The sequence below is a fragment of the Chenopodium album genome, chromosome 15, assembly GCF_948465745.1.
Source record: "Chenopodium album chromosome 15, dcCheAlbu1.1, whole genome shotgun sequence".
NCBI classification, from domain to species: Eukaryota; Viridiplantae; Streptophyta; class Magnoliopsida; order Caryophyllales; family Amaranthaceae; genus Chenopodium; species Chenopodium album.
Genome location: NC_137848.1, coordinates 15103626 through 15128992, shown reverse-complemented (window position 1 = coordinate 15128992; position 25367 = coordinate 15103626). Strand labels below are relative to the sequence as shown.

General features: G+C 38.2%; 3 protein-coding genes across 3 annotated transcripts; 2 read left to right on the top strand and 1 right to left on the bottom strand.

The window, feature by feature from the left end:
* Positions 1-6709: 6709 nt before the first annotated feature.
* LOC145580886 (uncharacterized) lies at positions 6710-9632 on the bottom strand. Its single transcript, XM_081637970.1, has 4 exons — positions 9520-9632; positions 7501-9355; positions 7255-7381; positions 6710-6834 (listed from the first exon to the last, which is right to left on the bottom strand). Exons 1-4 carry the CDS (start codon positions 9630-9632, stop codon positions 6710-6712), a joined length of 2220 nt encoding a protein of 739 aa, XP_081494096.1.
* A 1122-nt stretch (positions 9633-10754) lies between these two features.
* On the top strand, positions 10755-19105 carry LOC145583003 (mitogen-activated protein kinase 15-like). Its single transcript, XM_081640102.1, has 10 exons — positions 10755-11576; positions 12125-12533; positions 12653-12780; positions 12923-12982; positions 16328-16477; positions 16592-16747; positions 16857-17068; positions 17314-17415; positions 17513-17673; positions 18215-19105. Exons 1-10 carry the CDS (start codon positions 11553-11555, stop codon positions 18502-18504), a joined length of 1692 nt encoding a protein of 563 aa, XP_081496228.1. The 5' UTR covers positions 10755-11552; the 3' UTR covers positions 18505-19105.
* A 1200-nt stretch (positions 19106-20305) lies between these two features.
* Positions 20306-23431, top strand: LOC145581991 (uncharacterized). Its single transcript, XM_081639031.1, has 3 exons — positions 20306-20795; positions 21748-22667; positions 22763-23431. Exons 1-2 carry the CDS (start codon positions 20349-20351, stop codon positions 22294-22296), a joined length of 996 nt encoding a protein of 331 aa, XP_081495157.1. The 5' UTR covers positions 20306-20348; the 3' UTR covers positions 22297-22667; positions 22763-23431.
* The last annotated feature ends 1936 nt before the right edge of the window (positions 23432-25367 follow it).

The window sequence follows — 25367 nt, the reverse complement described above, 5'->3', positions numbered from 1 at the left end:
TGGTTTTTTGCAATTTTTTTTTAAAAAAGGTATGTTTTCATATCATTTTATTCGTTACCAACCAATCATCCAAGACACGTGAATATTCATCTTTTATCCATGTAGACGATTAACATCCACTTGACAAGCACCAGAGCCCACCTTTAGGCAGGTAGCATGTACTTCTTAGTGTGGTGGTGCGGGATTATGGAGGGTGCAGCATGTTGCATGCCAACAATGGAGGTAAGCTCTAGACCCGGTGATAGTCGAAGTGAAGAAAAGTGTTTTAGGCGGCTTACAATTTACAAGTGCAACTCAAATGGATGAAAGCAAAGTGTGTGAATTGTAACGGTTCGTACTTAATTAGCTTATTTGATGAAGCTCCAAACTTAAGATACTTCATAAAACAAAAATTGATGTTACAATTTTGGAATCTTATGTTGTTCATGATTCATCTCACTTTAATTTCACAAATTTCAATCTAATTTTAGCTTGGAATTGGGAAATACAGTATAAAGATTATCAATATTTGATTCAAATTCACAATTAGAATTTCTAAAACAAGCAAATATTTGCTTAAATAAGCTTAACTGAACATAGATAGGCTCAGGGCCTGTTCACTTCAGCTTAATTTCAGTTCAGTTCAGCTCCAATCAGTTTAGTTCAGCTCCTAATTTCCTTCTCTCATAAAATATTCATTTCAGCTCACTTCAATTAAGTACCAATCAGTTCGGTTCATTTCAGCTCAGTTAAGTAAATGTGAACAAGCCCTAATAGTGAATACTTAAAATTGCTTGGTGCAAAACTGCAAACTGTATAATACTACAATGTAAATGCAACCACATGTCATATGAACAATAGCATCCTGTATGTGCTCCTCCCATACATTGTCGGGGTGTTTGGTTGGAGGGATGGAAATAAGAGGGATATAAAACCCTCTCCAATGGTGAGACTCAAGTAAGTATTTTTAGGAGAGAGAGAGTATTTTTTGCAAAGGATACCAATAAGTTGCTATCTAAACTTAGCAACTCCAAAATAAAGTTGTTTAGATACTCAACTTTGAGTCTTATTTGACAAAAAGTGTGAAGCCCTTGTCAATATTCTAATATATTTTGTAATTTATTTAAGTTTTACTTTTTTTTAAATTTTTTTTTAATCTTATAATATTTGATATTAAAAAAGAAATGGATTTGGTGGGCCATAAATTGAAAATGACATTTGTATATTTTTAGAGAGTCTCATCATTGGAAAATTAGACTTCACATGAGTTGCTAAATTGAGCAGTGGGTATGATATCACCATTGGAGGTAAAACACAACTCATTTTGTATTTCAATATTCAAACTTGAGTTTCACCATTGGAGATGGTCTAAGGAGAGAGGATAAAGACAGGAGATTGATTGATGAAACAAGAATAAATAATTTTTATCCCATGTTTGGTAAGTATGAGAAACAAATTAGGGATAAATTATAAATTTATAAAAAAAATACCCTTACTAACTTCTACCTTTTCTCCTTATCCTTTCAATATCCCTCCAACCAAACGCCCTATAAGGGTAATTTGGTCTTTTAAAATCCATTTCTTATCCCTTCACCTTATACCACCTACCCCCCTTAGCTATAAAAATGGAGGGATAAGTGGGTGTTTTTATCCCTATCCATAACCCCCTTCTAAACCCCACTGCTCTAAACAAACACTACATTTTTTCTATTCTTATTTTTTTTTTAATCCTTGTCCCACCCCTTTTATCCCCCTAAACAAACACCCTCTATCAATAACTTCCTACAGTGCGCAATAGCTCAGTTAATCTATTCAAAAATTTCTAGAGTTTTGTTCTTCTCCTCTGCAGAAATACATATATTGATCTAATTAACGGTAATTTGTGCTATTTACACCATCGAACACTGACATCAATGTGTACTCCTACATACATACTGGAAGCTCGCAGACAAAGTTGCTGCTGCTGGCTATCAAGTAATTGTCCCTGATACTTTCCATGGGGATCCCTACGATCCTGATAGCCATAAGTCCATAACAAACCACCAGCAGTTTGGCTAAAAGACCATGGAACTGTGAGTGTGCATATTTTCTAAAAAATATCCTGGCTAAATTTAATGATAACAGTAAGTTTGTGGTTGCTAGTTTTTCAAAATGATTATAGAAATTAGGAAAAATTCACATTTACTACCAGCAAAAGCACCACGTATTAGATTTACTACCTGTTTAAAAAAATATTTTATATTACTACCACCATAATTCCCTAATTGTAGAAATAACTACCACTAACTAACCCCGTTACTGTTTCTTTTTGAGGGGCCCACAACAACGGCTAGTTGTCACCGTTCAACCACCTTGCAGCCCACCCGTCCCCTCAACTGCCACCCCCTCCCCCCTGCCGGCGCCGACGCGACCCCACCACATCCCCCCTGCCGGCACAACCCCACTCCCTCCCTTTCCCCCACCTACGCAGACAACCCCCCTCCTTTTTCCCGTTGTTGCTGCCCCGACCCCCACCCCGTACCGGAAACCACTCCCTTTCCCTTTCCCCCACCAAAAATCGCCCCCCTCCCTATTCCCCACACCGAAATCGACCCTCTCCCCTTCCCTTACCTTTCGGCCATCCCTAATTCTAAACCACCAGCCCCAAACCACCCTAAACGAGGGTTTCGATTTCGGTGGTTTGGGGCTGGTGGTTTATGATTTCGAATTCGATTTCGATTTCGAATTTTAGGGTTTCGATTGGCTGGTGGTTTGGGGCTGGTGGTCGGGGCAACAGGAAGAGGAAAGGGGTTCATTGGCTGCGTAGGGGTGGGGGAAAGGTCGGGGCGCCGCCGATGAAGAATTTGGTGGAATTTCGCGGCGGAGGTGACAGTTTAGCAGCGGGTGGGTGGTGCACCGACCACGAGGTTTGGGGTGGTTGGCTGGAGGGGAAATGGAGGAGGTGGGTTTCGGGGAAACAGTTGGCCGCCAGCAAGGGGAGAGGGGAGGGTGGCTGACGCCGGGAAGGGGAGGGGAGGTGTTTGAGATTTTTTTTTTTTTTTTAAAGTTTTTTTTATATAATTTAAATTATTATTTAATGAAATATGGGGCCCACTTAACGGAACCTTAACGGATTCTGTTAAGTGGTAGCAATATATACAGTTAGGGAATTTGTGTGGTAGTAATTTAAAATATTTTTTTAAACAGGTAGTAAATGTGACACGGGGTGTTTTCGCTGGTAGCAAATGTCAATTTTTCCTAGAAATTAATATGTGTATGAAATCATTTCTTCAGGAAAATGGGTATGAAGAGGCAAAGCCGGTAATTGAATATCTGAAGCAGAAAGGTATATGTAAGATAGGAGCAGGTGGCTTCTATTGGGGAGGTAAACGTTACATTTGCAAAACTCGATGTGTTAGACTTTGTAGACACTGCCAAAGTTTTTACTCGTTTGAGGTTTCTTTCTCCTTGTGATTTTAATCATTGACTGACCAATTTAGCCAAAGTAGTTGTGCAACTAGCACAAAGTGATGAATATGTACAAGCAGTGGCGCTCCTAGATCCTTCATTTGTTACTCTGGACGATATCAAAGGTAAGGCTAAAGGGTAGGCTCAGTTTTAACCTGCCGTATGTTTATCTTATTGTGTTATATCTTCGTTAACTCTTTTTCAAATTATGATTTGTATTTGAATATAAGTTTTCGTGCTATTAAAATTCACTTTTGATCCTAGAATAAAGTAGTTTCTCAATAACTGCATAAAACAGAATTGGATTATTATCCTGGCCTAATAGTCTTTCATTAGAACCTAAACGCCCTAAGGTACGTCAATTGCTATACTTCAATGTTAAGCATGTCTGCTCTTCAAGTGGTGTATGTTTATACCATACTTTTGAGACAAAATATTCAAAGATTCTATTTTACATAAGAATAATGCTTGCTTTAACATACTTATTGTTTATGCCAAATTTCGCCAAAGGGCGTCCTAAGGCTGGGACGTACGACGGCTAGAGTGATTCGCTAAATAGACGTGAATTGAAACAATAAAAGACAAGGTGTTTTGATGACGCAGAAAACCCAAATGCGGGAAAAACTGCGGGTGGGTGCAAGACCACCGATTCACTATGAAAAATAGATGATTACAATGTTGTGAGAGCTTTTGAATGTAAGTGCTAAGCAGTATGAGTGAGATGATCCTCAATGATACAAATATCGTCCTATTTATACTATAATCATGCTAGGGTAGCTAAGCTGGAGATATCCGTTGAAGATGCTTCAAACGTCCTCCGCAAAAATAGGAGACCGTTGCTTGACCTAGTCTTGAGACTATCTTCTTGTTGCCTTTGAATTATCTGGGGAAAAATCCCATAAAAATAGGAGGAACAAACTGCTGAAGTGAATATATTCCAGGACTTAGTCAAACCGATTTTCCGGGGAGATATACTGCCCTTCGCTGCTTCACTGTCTCTTTGGTCATGCGTCTTGTCGTGCGTCGAGACGAGTCTAAAAATTAACCATAACAATTTGCCCCCAATTGTTGAGTTGATCGTGGGAAGATCAAGGAAACAATTAACTTCCTACTAACCCACTGAATTTGAAAACTGCCATAACTTCTCCCAACCACTTGCATAAATAACCGTGCCGATCTGATTTCTACACACTTCCCCCAAATTCTCATTCTCTCTCCTAAAAACTTCCAAATCAATTTCTTTAGTTCGTGCTGATTTTTCCGGCGGTTTTACTCGAATTCCGGCCACTTTCTCAGGTAACTTCCTCTTCTTGAACTTTGATTTCTTCTACATTCATAGTTATCGTATGACTAGGAAGCCCAATTTACTTCCAAGAACTAGATTTTCACTTAGGGTTTTAGAGAGGGGTGAAAGTAAAATTGTGGGAGATATGGCTGATACTGACGACCCTCCAAGTGACCTCGGCGAAGGCGACGTCCCAGCATTCATTGCTTTGGCTGGGCTCCCCGAGTGCGCTGTGATCCAAGTCCCTTCGGACGAGGAAAGACCAGAGGATTGCCCAAAAGACCATGTCGTGATGTACGAGTACCCTTTTAAGCTGGGGTACAATATTCAATTTGGCCGTCTGGCTAGATCTTTGATGGAGGTGTTTGATATCGGCCCTAGTCAAGTGATGCCGCAATTCTGGAGAGTGGCTCATACCCTAGAGAAGGTTACTGCAGATTGGGAGGACCCTTTTACTTTGTCCGACCTTGTTTTTGCGTACAAACTCTCTTTTTCTAAGACAAATAGGTGTACATTGGTTCTGAAGAGAGGGCACCCTGCCTTGGTAGAACGAGCAGGGGTGAATGATCGTGGCTGGAAGTCACGCTATTTGTTTGTAGATAGGGAATCCCTGGGTGTAGAGGCTAGTTGGATGCGTTGTGGTTGGCGCGACGGAGGTATTGCTTATATCTTCTGTCGCTTAATTTTGCTCACTTCGTTTTGACGTGGTTCTTATGGCTTGTTTTGTCGCAGATATCGACATCTCAGTGGTCTCACCAGGGAGGAGCAGTTTGAGGAAGGTAGAGGCTGTTCTGAGCATTCCTATTGCTAGACGGACCTTTGAAAAACCTGGTACCAAAAAGACAAGTGAAGGGGAAAAAATGGCTGCTGGTAAGGATGACTTACTTTGATTTTTCCTCTTGCTTTCTCATTCTGTGCTGACTGCTTGGGTCATTCTGTTCCAGAGTCTCAATCAGGGAAGTCTGCCAAGATGTCGTACGAGGAGATGCTCGAACGTGCTGCAAGGAAGAAGAGAAAGCAGACTACTTCCAGCTCTGAGGACGTGGTACTGGACGTCCCTCCTATCAAGACAATGCCCAGTCCTCCTCCCAACATTCCTAAGGCACCTAAAGATGCTGACTATGTGTTGCGCGTCCCTTCTGACTTTCTTACTGGAACGTCGATGTCCGCGTCCCTTTGGCCCACTGCGGAGAAGCTGTTGTTTCCTAGCGCGGAGAGGCGTCTGGAGAAGATGACTCCTGCTCAGATTTTCAGCGAGGCAGTGTCCCTTCAACTCAACGTAAGTCTTCTCTCCCTCTATTCTTTTCTTTCCTTTTTCTTAAGTGACATTCTTTGGTTTGGTACTTTCAGTCTCTGCAGAACTTTCTCGCAACTCGAGGGTACTTCATTTCTACTGAGAAGGAAATGGCTTTCCTTCGCTCTTTAGTTGGGGCGATAAGTAACGCGAGACGTGTTGCTGATGAGGAGGTGAAGAAGCAGAAGAAGCAGGTTGAGGAGAAGGACGCGCAGATTTCCAGTCTTAAGGTTGCTCTGGAGCTGAAGGAGAAGCGCGTCGCGGAGCTGGAGGAGTCTTTGGAGGAGAAAAAGAAGCAGGCTGCAGACTTGGAGGCCACTTTAGCTGAGGTTCGTGAAGATGCAGTGAACTCTAAGTGCCTTGATCAGCTGACGACTCGTGCTAAGCTGTTGAGGCATTTCCTGTCTGGTCGTCTAACTGTTGGGGCGGCTCAGGACGAGCTTAACAAGTTTCTGTCGTCCTTGGGGACCGAGGCTGATCTGATTTCGGCTAGTGAAGTCCCCGGGGACGACGCGAAGTCCACAGCTGATTCTAAGGAGGCTGACGAGGGGGCCAGGAACCTTGATGGCGCCTTTGCTGATGTTGTCCTCAACTTTGATCCTGAGGTCCCTGCTGAAGTCGACGCTGGAGTCGGAACTTCTGGGGCGATGGATGTCACAGCTGAGGATGCCTGACTTCTGCTTTCCCTGCCTTTTGTCTGTCTTTTAAACTTGTTTTTTTGTTGAACTTTCTGTTTTACTGATCGTCGTGGGACGATCAGGTCTGTACTTTTGGATTGCTATTGCTTTGTCTTTATTGGATGTCATGGGACAGTCAGTCTTTTGCTTCTCTGCAAAACAAACTTTAGATTTGTGTGCTAACAAATACTTCGTGTTTTATTTGCTTTTCTTGCGCTCGTTTGATCTTTGGATACAAGCTTACATCATTTTTTTTGCAAAAAGAAATAAGTAAAAAGTGCTAAGTACAATGTTTCAATAAAATGGCCGTTATTTTGAAAAACCAAGTAAAAGTTTGTGCTTTTGATAGGCACTTTACATTTAATAGAAAAATTGAACGAAAGTTTCTCACTAGGTCGTTGAATAGTCTTGAGTGCTTGTATACATGGGAGGTATGTTGCCCCCAAATATCTGATGTCGTACGTTAGTTGGCCAACTCGACGTCGTTAGCGAGATATTTTGCTGCCATGGCTGTCTTGGGTCGTGACTGACTTCCTGTCGTGTCTTATCCAAGCTTCCAGGTTTTGACTGACCTGTCTGTCGTGTCTTTGCCCGGGACTGGCGTCTTGATGCCCTTGCATTTTCTGCAAAACATGCGTTAGGACTGGCCGTTGGCGTTTTTGCCAACGGCCCTCCGATGCTTAAGTCAGAACACTTAATCTGAAATATGGAAATAAAATTAAACTTTCAAGACTTAAGATCGGGCGTTTGAGTACCTTAGCCTTTACCTAAAAGTGGTAAAGTTTGAGATGTGTCGCATTCCAGCTTCGAGGAATAACCTTACCTTCCTTAGTCATGAGCCTGTATGCTCCTTTGCCAGCGACGTCGAGGATCTGATATGGTCCTTCCCACGTCGGGCCTAGCTTTCCATCCGTTGGGTCTTTGGTGTTTTGGAAGACTTTCCTAAGTACCCAATCTCCGATTCTGAATACTTTGGCCTTCACGTTTTTGTTGAAGCTTCGTGCGACAATTTGCTGTTGTGCCGCCATCCTTAGATAGGCTGCCTCTCTTAGTTCTTCAGTTGTGTCGAGTTTGGAAGACATCTCGATATTATTTTGATCGCCTGTCATGAGACCATACCTTGCAGTAGGAATTCGTACCTCAGATTGTAGGACTGCTTCACATCCGTAGACAAGTGAGAATGGCGTCTGTCCTGTAGACGTCCTTGGCGTCGTTCGGTTCGCCCAGAGAACTGGTGGGAGCTCCTCGGCCCATTTTCCCTTGGCTTCTTTGAGTCTCTTCTTGAGTGATTGGATAATTGTCTTATTGCTTGACTCGGCTTGGCCATTTGCTTGCGGATATCTGGGAGTGGATGTGCATAATTTGATGTTCCACTTGTCGTAGAATCGTCTGGTTTTGTCACTTATGAACTGTGACCCGTTGTCACAGACGATCTCCGAGGGGATGCCAAACCTGCAGATGATATTATTCCATATAAATGAAATGACTTCTTTGTCGCGTACCTGAGTGAACGAATCTGCTTCGATCCACTTTGAGAAGTAGTCGGTGAGAGCGAGCATGAAGACTTTTTGTCCTGGGGCGACGGGAAGTTTCCCTACTATGTCCATTCCCCATTTCATGAAAGGCCAAGGGCACAACGTAGGGTGGAGCATCTCTGGCGGTTTGTGCGTTACTCCTCCGAATCTTTGGCAGCTGTCACACTTTGCTACGTATGCTTCGGCGTCTTTCTTCAGAGTTGGCCAGAAATAGCCTACTCGGAGGACTTTGTTTGCTAAACTGCGACCTCCTGAATGGTTGCCGCACTCTCCGTCGTGCTGTTCCTGCAGGACATCCTGCTGTTCGTCGCCGACGAGGCATCTTTGCCAAAGACCTGTGGATGATATTTTGAATAGCACATCATGTTTAATTGCATATCTAGAAGCTTTATACCTGACTTTCCTTGCTTCTAATGGATCGTTTGGGAGGACGTCGTCCTTCAAGTACTTGATGATTGGGGTTGTCCAATTCGCGGTTGCGTCTATCGCCATAACGTCTGGTATTTGGGAGGTGTCGATTGACGGCTTCTGGAGATGGACCAACGGGATGGTGCTGAAGGGCGACTTCCTGAGTGCGGAACCCAGGTTGGCTAGGGCGTCAGCTTGGGTGTTCTTATCTCTTGGAACTTGTTTGATTGTGAATGGGTTGAATTGTTTGGCTTTTCTTTTGGCGGCTTCTAGGTAGGCCATCATCTTTGAATCTTTGGCCGCAAACTCTCCGTTCAATTGGCTGACGATTAGTAACGAGTCGCTGTAGACATTTAGGCCTGTTGCTTTCAAATCTAGTGCGATGGTCATGCCTGTAATCAGTGCTTCGTACTCCGCCTCGTTGTTAGTTGCCTTGAAGTCACAGCTGATGGATTGTACTATCATGTCCCCTTGTGGTGATTTTAGCACGAAGCCTAGGCCGGCGCCTCTTTGGTTTGACGAACCATCACAGAACATTGTCCAGACTGCCTCTTTCTGAGCGCTGTTGATTTCTTCCAGTTCTTGAGCTGCTAAGGGCTCCAATTCCGGGCTGAAATCTGCCACAAAATCTGCAAGTGCTTGGGACTTTATGGCCGTCCTTGGCTGGTACTTGATGTCGTACCCGCTTAGAGCGACGCTCCACTTGCCCAACCTGCCTGTCAAATCTGGGCTGCGCAACACAGACTTAAGTGGGAAATTAGTGCGTACCACCACTGGGTGGGTTTCAAAATAATGTCGCAGTTTTTTAACAGCAGTAGTTAAAGCAAGCACTAATTTTTCGAGGGCGGAATACCTGGTCTCTGCGTCTAGCAGAGACTTACTGACGTAGTATACAGGCAGTTGTTGGTTGTCGTCCTCTCTTGCCAGTACTGCGCTGACTGACGTCGTTGTTGCCAGCCGCACACAAAAAGTTGTTGTATCTTATTTTGTCTTAACTCATTAACCATTACCGTATCTTATTGGAATATGTTAAATAACTTTATTATATCAGTTTATCCTATTGGTCTTATTAAATCTTATTTACCCTATCTTATCTGATTTGAATTTAAAACTATAACTATGATTTTATCTTACCATATCTTATTAGTTCTTATCTTATCTAAAATTCAAATCTTATAATCCTCATTTAACCCAAAACTACCATACCATTATAAAATATGTCAATATACACATTGGTCCTTTTGCTAACTCAAATAGTTGTAAGAAACTAATTATACACCAAACATTTTTTATACAATCAATTAATCAAATCATTTATTACTCCCTCCGTCCCATAATTACAGGCAAATAACTCTAAAAAGTATGGTTTTTAAGGAGGACGGAAAAAGTAGAGAAATATCGTATGAAAAAGATAAAAAGTTGAGAATGTTGTATGGGGATAATAAAAAGTAGAGAATATTGTATGGAAAAGTTAAAAAAGTAAGTAATGATTTTTTGGGTATGTGTGTATTTTGTATGAAAAAGAGAAAAAGTAAGTAATGATTTTTTAGGTATGTGTGTAATTTGTATGGAAAAGCTAAAAAGTAAGTAATGATTAGATGTTATTTTTAGTAATAGAAGGAACATTTTGGAACACCTAAAGTAGTATATTTACCTGTAATTATGAGACGGAGAGAGTAGTAAACAATTCGATAGTGAAATCAGCTTACTCTTTCATTTTTCAATTTTTCACCAAACATGATATACAAATGTGACGAAACAAAATGATAAAGAGTAAAATTTTGGTGAATTTGTTGAGCTTAGATTTTTAGGTGCCTAGTTGGCACAAAGACTTAAATTACTAGTAATCCACTTTATGTTTGATTGGGAAAGATAAATAGTACTAGTTGTCTATGTTTGAGTTTGTGAACTTAAAACTTCCCTTTTATGTCCCTCCCAATATTTAAAGAAACTTTCTACTTTTTCTTTCAAAAACATGTCTCTGCTGTCATTATCCTCTGTCAAATTATGTGGACTACAGTTGCAGCATATTTAATACTCCTCACTAATTATTTATCCAATTTTTTAATTTTAATTGATTTTTATCTATAATTTCTTTGCATTAAAATTAACAAAAAAAAACCCTCATTTTTTTTTTAATTTCTGTGGCTAACTCTTTCCACTACCCTTCTGTTTGAAGCAGCATTCATCATCACTGTTCACGGAACTTCAAATCTACCCTTTCTTTCTTTCTCTCTCCTCTCAAAAGATCTAACCCACCTGCGAAAACCCCATTTTAACTTCCTATTTTTCTTAAAAAATTAAGAAAATCTTCAATTTTTCTGTTACCCAGAAATCGAAAAGATTTAATCTTTAATACCCATTTCTTTGTTTTTTTTATTCTCAATCAACTTCCTGTTGTTCTTCAGTTGTTTTAGAAATAAAAAAGATTAAATCTTATTTACCCATATTCTGCTTGAATCGTAAAAAGAAAAAAAAGGATCTTTTTATTGAGTAATTTGATTTTGAATCGTTAAAGTTCTTCATTTCTTGCTAATATTAGCCACATCGATTTCTGTGTTGGGTATATTTAGCTATAGATCAATCCTTTGATCCTTTGCCTTTTTTTAAGAAGCTATTTGGATCTAAGAAATTAGGGTTTTTTTCTTCTTGATTTTTAGTTTGAAGGACTTCAAATGGATTTGTTTTAGCTCACAGATTTGATTTTTGAGTTGGGTTTTGTGAGAAATTTGAGGGTTTACATTGGTTCAATCTATTTGTTTTTAAGTTGATAAAAGTTTACATTATTTGGATAACTTTGGCCTCTTTAAGGGCACTTCTGATCTAGGGTTTGCGCCCTTTTTGTGAGCTGATTCGAGCAACCCACCAATTCGATCTATTTAATTGATTCATTTGGATCAAGGGGCCATTAATGCTTTTTGGCCAAAATGCAACAAGATCAAAGGAAAAAGGTAATTTATACAGAAATTTTGATGTAATGTTTCGTTTAAGTTTCTATAATTAGTTTTACATTCTAGGGTTCTTAAGGATTTGAGTTGCATTTAATAGGATTTGGGGTGAAATGTTAATTTATCATCGCCAATACTGTGCACCTTTACCTTAGGTTGCTGCTTTCTAGCTATTTGCAAACAAGTGAATTCTCTTAGTTCTTCATTGAATTATGGTTGTAATTGAATGGATTTTCTTTTGGCATATGGAATGAGGATTTATGTAATTGTTAGTTAATTTTTTGTTGTGGATGATGCGTCCATGATCACCTATTAATTCCATAATAATGTTGTCGCTTCCGTAGTTATGTTTTCTGTACAGAATGGAGCAATTGGTTGCAATTATACCTTTTGGAATATTGTGCTTGGATCTTGAAATTTGCATATTTGTAGACAGTGTGTTAGTGTCCACAGTCATGTGCAATTGTGCAACTGAAGTTGTCATTAGGATTGAGAAAGGATGATGTGTGAACTGTCAAGTTATAATATCGAATCTAAATGTCTTTGTGCAGACGTCTGTGGATGTGGACTTCTTTACAGAATATGGTGAGGGTAATCGGTATAAGATAGAGGAGGTGATTGGTAAAGGAAGTTATGGTGTTGTTTGTTCTGCGTATGACACTCATGTAGGAGAGAAAGTCGCGATCAAGAAGATAAATGATATATTTGAACATGTCTCGGATGCCACTCGTATCTTACGTGAGATTAAACTTCTCCGGCTTTTGCGGCATCCAGATATTGTGGAAATCAAGCATATTCTGTTGCCTCCTTCAAGAAGAGAATTTAAAGACATATATGTTGTGTTTGAGCTGATGGAATCTGATTTGCATCAAGTAATTAAAGCAAATGATGATTTGACCCCAGAGCATTATCAATTCTTTCTGTATCAGCTCCTTCGAGGCTTAAAGTATATACATACTGGTATTTATCTTGCAATTGTTTGTGTTATTTCTGTTGAATGTATCAAGTTCTGGAATGTTAGAATTCCCTGGTTGATATAATTTGCTTCTTATACTCTTTATATCCTCTCTTCCATGCAGCAAATGTCTTTCATCGAGACTTAAAACCAAAAAATATCTTAGCAAATGCTGACTGCAAGCTCAAAATATGTGATTTTGGTCTTGCAAGGGTGGCCTTTAATGACACACCAACTGCAATATTTTGGACAGTATGTAAACCTCCTTGAATCTAGTTTCTTTTTTTTTAGCCCCCTCGTTCTCTGATTCCTTTTTTTACTGGTTAACAATTTTTTTTGACTATGATATTATAATGTCTGATTTTCTGATAATACCTGCTTCTTGCATTTTTAGGATTATGTGGCAACAAGGTGGTACAGGGCTCCCGAATTGTGTGGATCATTCTTCTCCAAGGTAAAAATGTAACAACATTCTCCCTTTTTGTCATTTCTTGTAAGTAGATTGTTGATCGCAGCATATCCTAGATTTTGTTAAATGATGCTGGAATTCTGTTAGCAAGCATTTGTTTTTCTTCTGGTGGTTTTTATTGAGTTTTATGAACTGTGGCTGTGATTAGAACATTGCAAGCATTTGTTTTTCTTCTGGTGGTTTTTATTGAGTTCTATGAACTTTGGCTGTGATTTAGAACATTGCATTTACATGCCTGTTCAAATCTAATAAGCATGTGCATGCATGCAGAATATGTGAATCTGAGGCATGTAGTCTATCCTCATTTTGAAAATCTAATCACAGCCATCCACCAGGAATTATGATAGTAAAATGAAGGTGGTTAATTAAGAATGTAAATGTGGCTGGCAGAATTTCTTCTTGAAGCCTTTCCTAGATGATTTATTATGTATCTGTAGTGCCTAGATACAAACAAACAAAGCTCCTTAAGATGGAAGAATGAATCAATCACTATTATTGTTCCCCTTTGGTGATCTTTGATGTAAATCTTTGATATTCCATCAATCTTGCAACTTGATGGCTGAAATGTGTATGTTAAATAATGGCTAGCAGTAGAAGGAATAAGCTCTTGTCAACACTGTGAATGTGATTTATGTGGCATGTATTCTTAGTTTGGGTTTCCATTGAGTATTTGGATTCACTCTCCCAACACTCAAAATAATAAGATCTTAAATTAATCTGAGAAACTAGATTTGGTTTTCACTTACCCAAAACAAGGATTTTATATTCACCATCACTCACTGAGAAGAGTGAGAACAAGGAAAGTTAAATGATGCAATTGTGCAAGGAAATGAATATGTATATTCAATTCATTCTTGTAAAAGTGAACATAGATGGCTCAATTGTGCAAGGAGAAGAAAATATTTTTTCAAATTATTCTTTTAAAAGTGTACATAGATAGAATGTATTAAATACATGACTCAGATAGATACAAATACGCAGATTTAAATTCCCAAAGTCTACTGTGCCCAAGACCCCAAAATTTACTTGCCTGTAACCCGAAATCCTTAATAAAGTTGGATTGGAAAACTTATCATTAATGGCTCACAAATCTTTTATCAGATGCTCAGAAGGAATATAATCATGAAAACAGACCTAACCTACAATGCACACATGAGATAAGGCAAGACAAATAAAAATTATATCCTATAATTACTCGAGTAAGTGTGAAACATACCCTCTTGTAGTTATTCACAACTTGAATCTAGATTTATGGCAGTAGGGCTAGTTGGCTGCACATTCACCAATTCCAGAAATTTCTTCATTTGCGCATTGTTTGCAAGAATTAGTCGCACAGAAATCAAATAGCTGCTGCCTGAGGTGTTACCTTATAAGCAGTTGTCTAAGAATTTGTACTGACTAGTCATGAAAAATGATTTTAAAAAAGGACCTAGTCTCTTGTGTTGCTGCTTAGAAATATACTATTTAGTATCTAGGGGGTCGTTTGGTTGACAAAATTGAAATTCCCATGAATTTCTATTTCCTCCATTTTTACGTTTATGTGTCAACAAAACAACTACCTAACACATCAATCCCCATGAATTTTTATTTCCCCCATATTATATTGGCAGCCAAACAAGGCCTAGTTATTCAAATTGGCACCGCTTGTAACATAATTCTCAGTACTTCAATTTTTACTAATACATTAAAAGCCCAGACCTAGCCTTGTTTTGAACATGCTTACATGCCTGACTCAGTCCACTTGATGAATGGGGCAGGCTTTAGAAAGGTTGATCATATGCGGGCTTTAAATGGAGTGGGGCAGACCACAGACCCTTAGTTTGTAAAATATTTATACATTCATGGCTCCTGTTAAATAAAAATTGATACTCCCTCCGTCCCACAATATAGTTTTTGTTTTTCTATTTTGTAGATCCAAAATGTTGTTTATGTTTCTATTTTTGGATAGTATGTAAAGACCATTATACTTTTTTTTTTTTAACTTTATTCATTGAACTTCCTAATTTCCTTTTAAATTGTCCACTTGCATTGTACTTTTTTAAGTTTCTCTCTCTAACTTTTGTCTGTAATTGTACTTTTCACTTTTTTCCCCCTTAAATTATCCACTTGCCTTGTACTTCTGTCTAACTTTTGTCTAGCTTTTTTCCACTTTTAATGTACTTTTTCCTCTTCTCCTCCCATTTCTTAAATATCGTGAAAAAACACAACATGAACAATATAATGGGACGGAGGGAGTACAACACTAAAACTCCAAAATCTCTGTGAAATCCTCTTTATCACTTTAATTCTTCTCCTCTCAACTAGAACCCACCATTTATACATACCTCTGCAGAACCCTAAGAGAGAAAAACCTTTGCTCTTACTTACAAGCTCTCATCAATGGTGCTCGAGACTATCACTGAAGTGGATTTTGTAATGAAGGCTAAAGGATGATGCTTCGGAAGATACCACCGTTAAGAGAGAGAGAGAAGAGGTGGAGTTAAATGACGGGTAGGCAGCGCTTTGAAGGGGAAGAACAAGGATGAAGAAATGAAGATGTGGGTGTGATTGTGATGGACAGAGAGGAGCAGCGTAAATATAAATACAAAGAAAATAAAAAAGGAGAAAAAAACGGGTCAAGCTGAACCGGGTTAGATGGGTCTTGATCGATCCATTGCTCTACACACTAACCTGTGACCCATCCTGCCCCAGACCCATTATGAGCAGACCAACCTGCCCCTAACCCAGCCCCGTAAACATATCTAGAAATAACCAAGCACTTTAACTTGAGCTGATGGCCTTGAAATACTGAAAACCATGTGTAGACACTTGAAGGCCCTTAAATAATATCTGGAAGTACAAATTTTTATATTAACTCTGAAATTAACCATTCTTATTAATTATAGAGTCCATTATATAATTAATCTTGAGTCAGCCGTAAAATCCTACATCATTAGTTGGTAACTGTCAGTGTGACCTAAAGTAACTTGCATCACCCATTCACCCTATTATAAATTAGCTCATTTGGGAAGTGTTGATTTACAAAAGGTTGTAGTTACACTGGCTGGCCTGCTTTATGCTCTTTAATTTAAGTTCTAGGTACGATGACCTCTTTTCTATTCTGAGACTACACACTATTCCAGTATCCACTTATGTCACTGCTACATTGTGGAGGTTGCTGTTGCTAAAGTTTGTAATTATCTTTGCTCCCAGAAGAAATTCCTCAATTTGTCTCTGTCTCTATTGTCAAGCCTGTCCAAATGTCTCTTTTAGAAAAGTGCAACATTTTCTTTGCTGTCATAGTGTCATCTCATACTGGTTCTCATGCTTGCATTTTTGACCTTTCCACAGTACACACCTGGTATTGATATCTGGAGCATTGGGTGCATTTTTGCTGAGCTTCTTACTGGGAAACCCCTGTTTCCTGGGAAGAATGTGGTCCACCAACTGGACCTCATGACTGAGTTGTTAGGAACCCCTTCTCCTGATGCTATTGCCCGGGTTTGTCTCGAAGCTCACCAATCATTTTAATATATTTAAAATTAAATTGTTGGTCTTTATGATAGAACTTCTTGTTCCCGATCATAAACCTTTGTATTGATGATCCTCTTACAGATACGTAATGAAAAAGCTAGGCGATACTTGAGCAGCATGCGCAAGAAAAAGCCTATTCCTTTCACCCATAAATTTCCTAATGCTGATCCTCTCGCCCTTCGTTTGTTGGAACGAATGCTTGCTTTTGAGCCTAAGGACCGTCCTTCTGCTGAAGAGGTTGGTTGCTGTTTGTATGTTGCCTGAAAGTCTTATCTTGCTTATAAAATACGCACATTTAAAACTTCATTACTTTTTTAATGAGGTTGGTGTTGCTGCATGTCTTCAGGCTCTTGCAGATCCATATTTTAAGGGTTTGGCTAAGGTTGAGAGGGAGCCTTCTGCTCAGCCTGTTACAAAAATGGAGTTTGAATTTGAGAGACGCAGAATGACAAAAGAGGATGTTAGGGAGCTCATTTACAGAGAGATTCTTGAATATCATCCAAAGATGTTAAAGGAGTTTTTGGATGGTTCAGAGCCAACTAACTTCATGTATCCAAGGTATTGTTGAATCTGACATTTAGCCTTGTGTGGTCAATCAACATTTAAAATTATTGCCGTTTTCTTGTACTCTGTTGACTTACCGATATGAATTCATGCAGTTACTTTTTGCCAGTGATATATATTTACACCAGAAGCTAAATTTAGAATTTTATTGATTATTTGTTGGTGATGGCTGTCTAATTTTTCACCAAATGCTAAATAAACAACTTGTTGCTAAAGGGGATTTTTACTTTGGTATGTAGTGCTGTTGATCACTTCAAAAAGCAGTTTGCTTACCTTGAGGAACACTACAAAAACGGTTCAACTGGTCCTCCAATTGATAGGCAACATGCTTCTTTGCCAAGGTATGTACTCTCTTTCACAGGGCTTTTTATCTCTTGCTTTATGTATGGCTTTACAGCTCAAATGCCAATTTATATCGAAAACAATTTCATCATGCAGGGCCTGTGTATTATATTCAGACAACTCAGTACATGGTTCTACTGAAGTCACTGAAGATCTCTCCAAATGTCGGATTAAGGAAGTTGAAAAGGCACATGTGGATAGGAACGGTGCAATTCCAATGACCAGGCTTCCTTTACAAGTTCCTCAAAATGTACAGGGTAAGAATTATCTTCTAATCTTGTTCAATAATGATCACATCATATTAAATTTTATCCCAAGTGTTCGCACAGGATACGACATTAGGTGACATGTACTTTAGAAACATGAAATTTTGACATAAACGAATTTGAAAATTGTCGGTCAAGGTGAAGTATTCTTTAACTTCACCCTCATCCAAGAAAACCTGAAATTTATTGGTTTGATTCTGGTTGAGCTGGAGATCTAAAATTGCAATTAACTGTTATGCCACAAATGTATTATGCAAGTACATGATAAAAAACAGAAGGCAGGTACATGATTAAAAAAACTGAGTGCAAAGCATGCAACTTTCTTAAGTATAATAATTGTACACCACCTGCCATAGTATACACGGATATAGCTTTTCCCCTTTAATTATATCTCTCTTATTAATACTTGATATTCTTGTCATGTTTGTCCTTGGAGTGTCTAACAAGATTAGATAGTCCTTGACAAATACTAAGTAATACCTTTGTCTGATTTGTACAAGTTTATAATTGGGACCTTTCATGTCTACTGCAGGAGCTGCTGCAAGGCCAGGGAAGGTTATCGGAAACCTTATGCGCTATAACAATTGTGGGGTAGCAGCAACATCAGACGTGACAGATCGACGACCGGGGCGAAATCCATCGATACCTGCCTCTCAATTCCCTACACCTAGCTCCTCGTATCCAAAAAGAAATCCTGGGTGCAAAAATGAAAGAGGAGAAGATGATTCTATGGAAGGGCCTAACGGGCTACAGTCTAAGCCCCAGTACTTGGCTAGAAAGGTGGCTGCAGCTCAAGCTGGACCTGGTAGTCAATGGTACTAAATGTACGTGCCTACAATTTTGGCAAACTAGATTGCCTATCCACTCACTGCTGGGACGTTTGTGGTTGAGGACAGGTAAAGGGGTAACGTGGGGTCTCATTTGTTGAAAAATGCGTTTCCCAACTTTCAGAGATTTGAGTTGAAAGCAAGATGAAATTTGATCAGTTTGTGGAAAGATTAGGCTGGTTGATGCCCTATGAACAACTCATGCCGGTGACTTCTTGATCAAATGGTATGGCAGATGGACTGGTTAATTATCTACATTGAGAACCAGATCACTATTGAAGCCACGCCTTAAAACAGATTTAAATGGTAAAGAAATCCAACTGTTATTTCTAACGTTGAAGTACGTAGTATTTTATGACATTTCGTGTAGGGTTGACGCAAAGCTTATGGTTCTTTGCACTTCTAATGTATTTTTATCTCCAAAAATGTAATAAATGCCCTCTCGTATTCATCCCACATGAGGAATTAGTCTGATGTATAATTTGTGGATCTTCTCAACTTTGATTAACAGACTAGACATCTTTTGCTATAATTAGTGAGGTTTTCATCTTTAAATTATGTTGCATACCATGTAAAATTGTAAAATGGAAAAAGAAGTGAGTTTTCTCCTGAGAAAAATGGTGATTTTGGTTTTGTTTTTTAACTTTCTTCAGAATTAAACTTATTGCTGGTAGTTTGTTACTTGCCACTAGAATACCATACAAATGAGAACATTACGTTGCCACTAGATCATTGATAATGCAACATGACCTTTCTTCCAATCACTAGTATCAAATGATTGATAAAGCAACATGACTGTTCTTCCAATCACTAGTATAAAATGAGGCTGAGGTGGTGGAGTAGTGACATTTTCTCCTTAGCTTCTATTCGTGAGGTTTAGGGATCAAATTTCATGAGACATTTGAGGGATTTCTATATCAAATTTCATGAGATATCTGAGGGATTTTTGTTATCCCCTCAAGTGAATCCTCTTTTACCCAAAAAAAAATGTAAAATTCCACGGATGTCAAATACTAGTATTAAAAGTTTGGCAAAATCAAACCAAGATACTATTGCTAAACCATGTATTTAGGATTAACAAAAGCACCACTTTGACAATCATGAACATTAACATTGTGTTTTAAAAAAGCATGTAGAAAGGTTGTTTACGATAATCTCCAAATTGTAAGGTACGACTTATTTCTTATTACTGTACTTATTTTTTTATGACAAAGATAAAAGCTTTACATTTGGAAAATTAGTTTATTTGACCAACATTAGCTTATTGACTATTAAATAAACTAATTCAAGATGTTTGGTGAGAACCTAATTTAAAAAGCTTATTCCACTAAAAAAAAGCTCTTTTTGAAAAAGATAGGAGCTTTTTCAATTAGCTTATTCATTAACATATGGTAAAATGACACTTTAAACCCCATTTAATTTAAAATCCTAGCTAAACTTCCTACCCCACAATTAGTTTATTGTTCATTTCGCATACTCAAACAACTTTAAACTATCAGCTATTTATCAAACACTTTTATACAATCATCTAATAAAATAAGTTAGTCAAATCAGTTAATACAACCCACTGGTCAAAATCAGCTAATATAAATAGTTTCGGCTTTCAGCTTTAAGCTATTCACCAAACACGGCTAAAATGTGGGTTTTTTTTTTTTTTTTAGAACGCAAGTTTTCCATAACAACGGAATTAATCAAGAAAATTCATACCCATTTTTACCCTCACAAAATGAAATTGCCATCCATTTATCCTTGGCAATTTCTTATGTTTTCGTTGTTGTACTTGCTATTTATCACTTCATTTGCAATTTTCTCCAGTAATTCAATTCCTTCCAAAAACCCATGGCTTGTTCTCCTTCTCACTTGCTCTCCTACCCTTTCACTCCAATCAAAGATAATCTTCTACTACATTACACTAAATTCCCAGAAAAACCCACAAATTTAACAACACTTAAATTCACACCCAGATTAAATTCATCAATTTCCACTTCACAAATCACAGAAAACGCAGTAGCAACCCCAGAAGCAAAAGAGCTGCCGAAATTCAGATGGGTTGAAATAAAGCAAGATAAAATTACAGAATCACAAAAACGTGCAATTTCTAGATTACCCAAGAAAATGGAGAAAAGATGTACGGCTTTAATGCGGCAGATTATCTGTTTTTCACCTGAAAAGGGTAGTTTGTCTGATTTATTGTGTGCTTGGGTGAGAATTATGAAGCCCAGAAGAGCTGATTGGCTTGCAGTTCTTAAGGAATTAAGCTTTATTAATCATCCTTTGTTTATTGAGGTATAGCTTTCATCATATGTTTTTTGGAATTTGAATGAATCTTTAGTTAGTTTGCTTGTTTGTGAGAAAATATCTGGGATATGTTTAATTTAATTGGGTTGGTCCATTTTGAAGCATATGAATCCTTGTTTTTGTCTTGGTAGGAGAAACATTCATCTGGGTTTCTGTACAAATGCTTGATTTACTGCATATGTTGTCCATGATTTGTATTAGACTGCAAGCAATGATGGCACAGCAGGGCAGTGGTTGGTAGCATTAGGTGGTAGCATCAGTAGTTTGTAAGGAAATTTGCATTTTGAATATTGTTGATGTTCATGTGCAATTGCGCAGAGATTGTACACTATGCCTTTTTCCAGTATAACTGAAGTACTGAACTACTGATGAGTGATGACTGCTTGCTTTGCTTTCCAATATGGTAGTTGCTGCCACTTCCACCTCCTAAACAAGCACTTAATTTTGGGTTACCTAATTCTTTGACAAACCGTCTTATCGTGTATTAGGTTCCCCATACTGATTTAGTTTTCATGGTGTCCTAGTAGTTTTGGGATACTCCTTAAATATACCCCTGTATTGGCAGATTGAAGATTAGAAAGATGAAAAGGTATACTATTATATAGATGTTCTTATTGTGTGAAATATAGCCCTGCACTGAGATTGAATATTAGAAAGATGAAAATGTGCACTTTATAGATGTTCTAATTGAGTTTGAGTTTGGACTTAGTCCCGTAGTTAAGTTTTATCTCCAACTTCTTACTATTTAGCGTAGCAAACTAGTATGTCCAAGAAAGGGTATTGATATGTAATACCTATCAGAATCATTTTCCTGGAGGTTCTAGTATTACACTTGCAACTAGAATGCACTACAATCGACTAACCGTGAGTCGATGACTACTTATGCATGATAATCTTTTGTGTTACCATGTAGAACTGAAATCTTTTTACTTGGTCCTAGATTTCTGAACTTGCACTTTTGGATGAATCATTTGAAGCCAACATTCGTGATTATACCAAATTAATTCATCTGTATGCCAAGAATGACCGACTTCAAGATGCAGAAAATGTGCTCTTGATGATGAGTAAAAGGGGGTTGACTTGTGACCAGGTTATATTGACGACCATGATACATATGTACAGTAAAGCTGGCCACTTCAAGTTGGCTCAAGAAACATTTGAGGAAATGAAGCTTCTCCGTCAGCCATTAGATAAAAGATCATATGGTTCAATGATCATGGCTTACATCAGAGCTGGTATGCCAGATAAAGGAGAAGAATTAATTAAGGAAATGGAACAGCATGAGATCTATGCAGGTGCGGAAGTTTACAAGGCATTGTTGAGGACTTACTCCATGAAAGGTGATGCTGAAGGAGCACAGAGGGTTTTTAATGCGATCCAAGTTGGTGGCATTTGTCCTGACGTGAAGCTGTGTGGGCTTCTCATAAATGCCTACGTTGAGTCTGGTCAAAGTCTAAAAGCTCGCATTGTGTTTGAAAATATGAGATAGGCCGGTATAGAACCTAATGATAAATGTGTGGCTCTTTTGTTGGCTGCATATGAAAAGGAGAACAAGGTAAACACAGCTATGGAGTTCTTGATACATTTAGAAAAAGAAGGCATCATAGTTGGTAAAGAAGCTTCTCAATTATTGGTTGATTGGTTCCGGAAGCTAGGAGTAGTAGAGGAGGTGGCAGATGTCTTGAGAGATTTTGCTGGCAATGAAGCTACTTTCTAAAAACCCCATTATGTAGCAAAGGTGTGTCAATATTCTGAAGGTATCCACATTTCATTGATTCCTGCCAGTCGCTATTGCGGTGGAGTGATGAAAAACCTACCAAAGCGTCTTTGGTCACATTCAGAAAACCTGAATGCAGAATGGTAATTTGATAATGGTTGTTCTAATCTGACTTGTCACACAAGTTGATCATTTGTTGTCAGCTTACCTTCTCTGATTATATGTGCATTCCTTGCAGCTTCTTGTTACGAGTATCATCAAATGCCTAGCTCTGAACCTCTGAAGAGGTTGAGAGGTAGTATAGCAAGTTAGCAACAGAAGATCATTACTGTGTTCTACCACTGCAAGGCCCAAATGCAGATGTTTTTTGCTTGGAGTAACTAGAACTTAAAAGTTGAAATTTGCAGCTACTTTGAGAGGAATTAGAAGATCAGCAAGTTTCTGCATTCATTGATAATCAATGGCACTGATGCATGTTGACGGTCCTCTGTGAGAACCCTATTACAGTATTATAAAGCTGTCTGAAAATTCTTTTTTTTTTTGGTTAAGTTTTAGTCTTTTACTTCAGTATGCAGATGTGTTACTCTCATTTATTGTTAACTGGCATACCTCACCAAAATGAAATAGCCTCTTTGAATGCCAGATGAAGGGTAAAGATATTCATCCTTACACCCCACCCACCCACACGGCCACACCAAGGGGGTAGTTTACTGAGGATATATTGCTGCTGTCGTGTTCCCCTTGCTAAGTTTTTATATGTCGACAGAACCTATAATTGAAGATATGTCTGTTATTACTGAAAAAGAAAATACTAATGAAGAGTTGTTTAATGAGTTAAAATTTTGCGTTCAGTATAGCAAACATAAGCATAGCAAGCTAGAATTTGTTCTAGACATCATGCATTTGCACTTGATGATTTATGCACAAGTCTTGTGGCCTTAAAATTCGTTCTTTTAGGTTTCTGTTATTTCTATGCTTAGTCTAATTTGGCGGGAGATTTACACTCCATGCGAATTCATACTGCACACTTGCTTAATGTAACAGTAATAATACTCGGTAACAGTATGAATACTTAAATAACAATATAATAACAATAACAATAATAATAATACAAAATAATAATAATACTCCGTAGTACTGTAGTAGTAGTAACAATAACGATAATGAGATTGAGCATATTCTATTAGAACCATACATTGTAGATTCTAAGCTCTTTGTACCTTCCTATCAATAGTTTCCCCTAGGCAGTGTTGACAATAGTCGTCGCCTGTTGTTAGGAACTTTTACACCACGAGCCTCCCTCTCTTTGGCCTCCATCAAATGTTTAGCCTCCTCCTCGGCCTTTTTTAAACGTTGAGCCGCCACCTTCTTTGCAGAACCCCCCCTCTTCTTAAACCAATAGTATACCTTATCCAATTCTTTAGTTCCCTGTGACAGTGATTTACGAGTTTCAGGAGGAATGAAAGCAGAAGCTAAATATATATCTGCACGGACAGGGACGACACCTGTACAGTAAAGGGCGTAACTAGCATAACCATAACTATCATCAACACCAAACAAAACTTACTCATATTTGCAATTTATATGGATACAGTAATAGAGTTGAATAAATGAAGTTCGCGGGATTATTGGATCAACCATATATATAGGCCTAGCTAAGGGATTTTGATTCATAAATAAACAATTTCAACTGTCATTATCAATTACAGTTTTACATTAATTATTTAGCTATTACAGGCCAGCTTTTTGAATAATGGACATTAATCTACATGATTATATTAATTTTTTCCAATCCATATTTGTTTAATATACGTGCATTCTACTTTCTCAATTTCATTTCATGAATACTACTTAGTACAATTCAAAATGTAATACTAGTTTGATTATATTCTATAATACAAGATTTGCAGGCCAAAAGTCAAACCATTTTTTTTTTTTTTTTAGAATAACAATTTTTATAACTCCGTATGGTAATTAATACTAGTAGTACTCTATTACAGTATATTGATTCACATTAAGCTGGTACCAAAATAGTTTTACTGGTCCTTGAGATAAGGTATATTAAAACCTTCATGATGCCTTTTTGGAGGTGGGTATATTCTCTGAACTTCCATGAAAATTCGAATGAGCATTGAGGTGCACTATTATAAGGTATCTCAAGATTAACATAATGAGGTACAGAATATCATTGCGTACATGCACCTAACTGAGAGCATAATAGAGATTTTTCCAACAAGCCTAGTTCATGAAGTTGGGTGAAGTCGTCTTGTAAATAAAAAAAATTGGCTTGATACTTGTGTTAGTTTAGTTTAGTAAAGAGAGCTAAACTCTCTTCTTGTTTATTTTGTAATCTCTGAGTCTAAACGTAAACAAGAGAATAAACACACACACACACACACATTCCACAGGATGCATATCAAAATTGCAACATCCAACAATTTGTAGTCTTAGGGACTAAAAACAGATTCCGAATTCAGTATACTTACAGATGAACCAGAAAATGTCAAAACCTGAAAGAGTTTTTATTATGCAGTCAAGAACCAGGATCAAGCACTTGAAGCCTACAATGGAAGCTAATGGATTTATCGGTCTGCCTCGATCCCGGAATGAAGAACTGATGAACAACAGTCAAAGAACCACCCTGAGATCCAATTAACACCTTAGAAAGCACAATCAGGTTTAGCAAAATGACACTGCAAACACTAAACAAAGTGCTTCATCCCACCATCACCATTAATCTCCTCACTATCCTCTCCAATAATCATCAATCTCTTAAATTCAACCCCTAAATTAACCAAACTGCTTGAAACCTTCAAACCCAATTCCCCATTTTTACCAATATC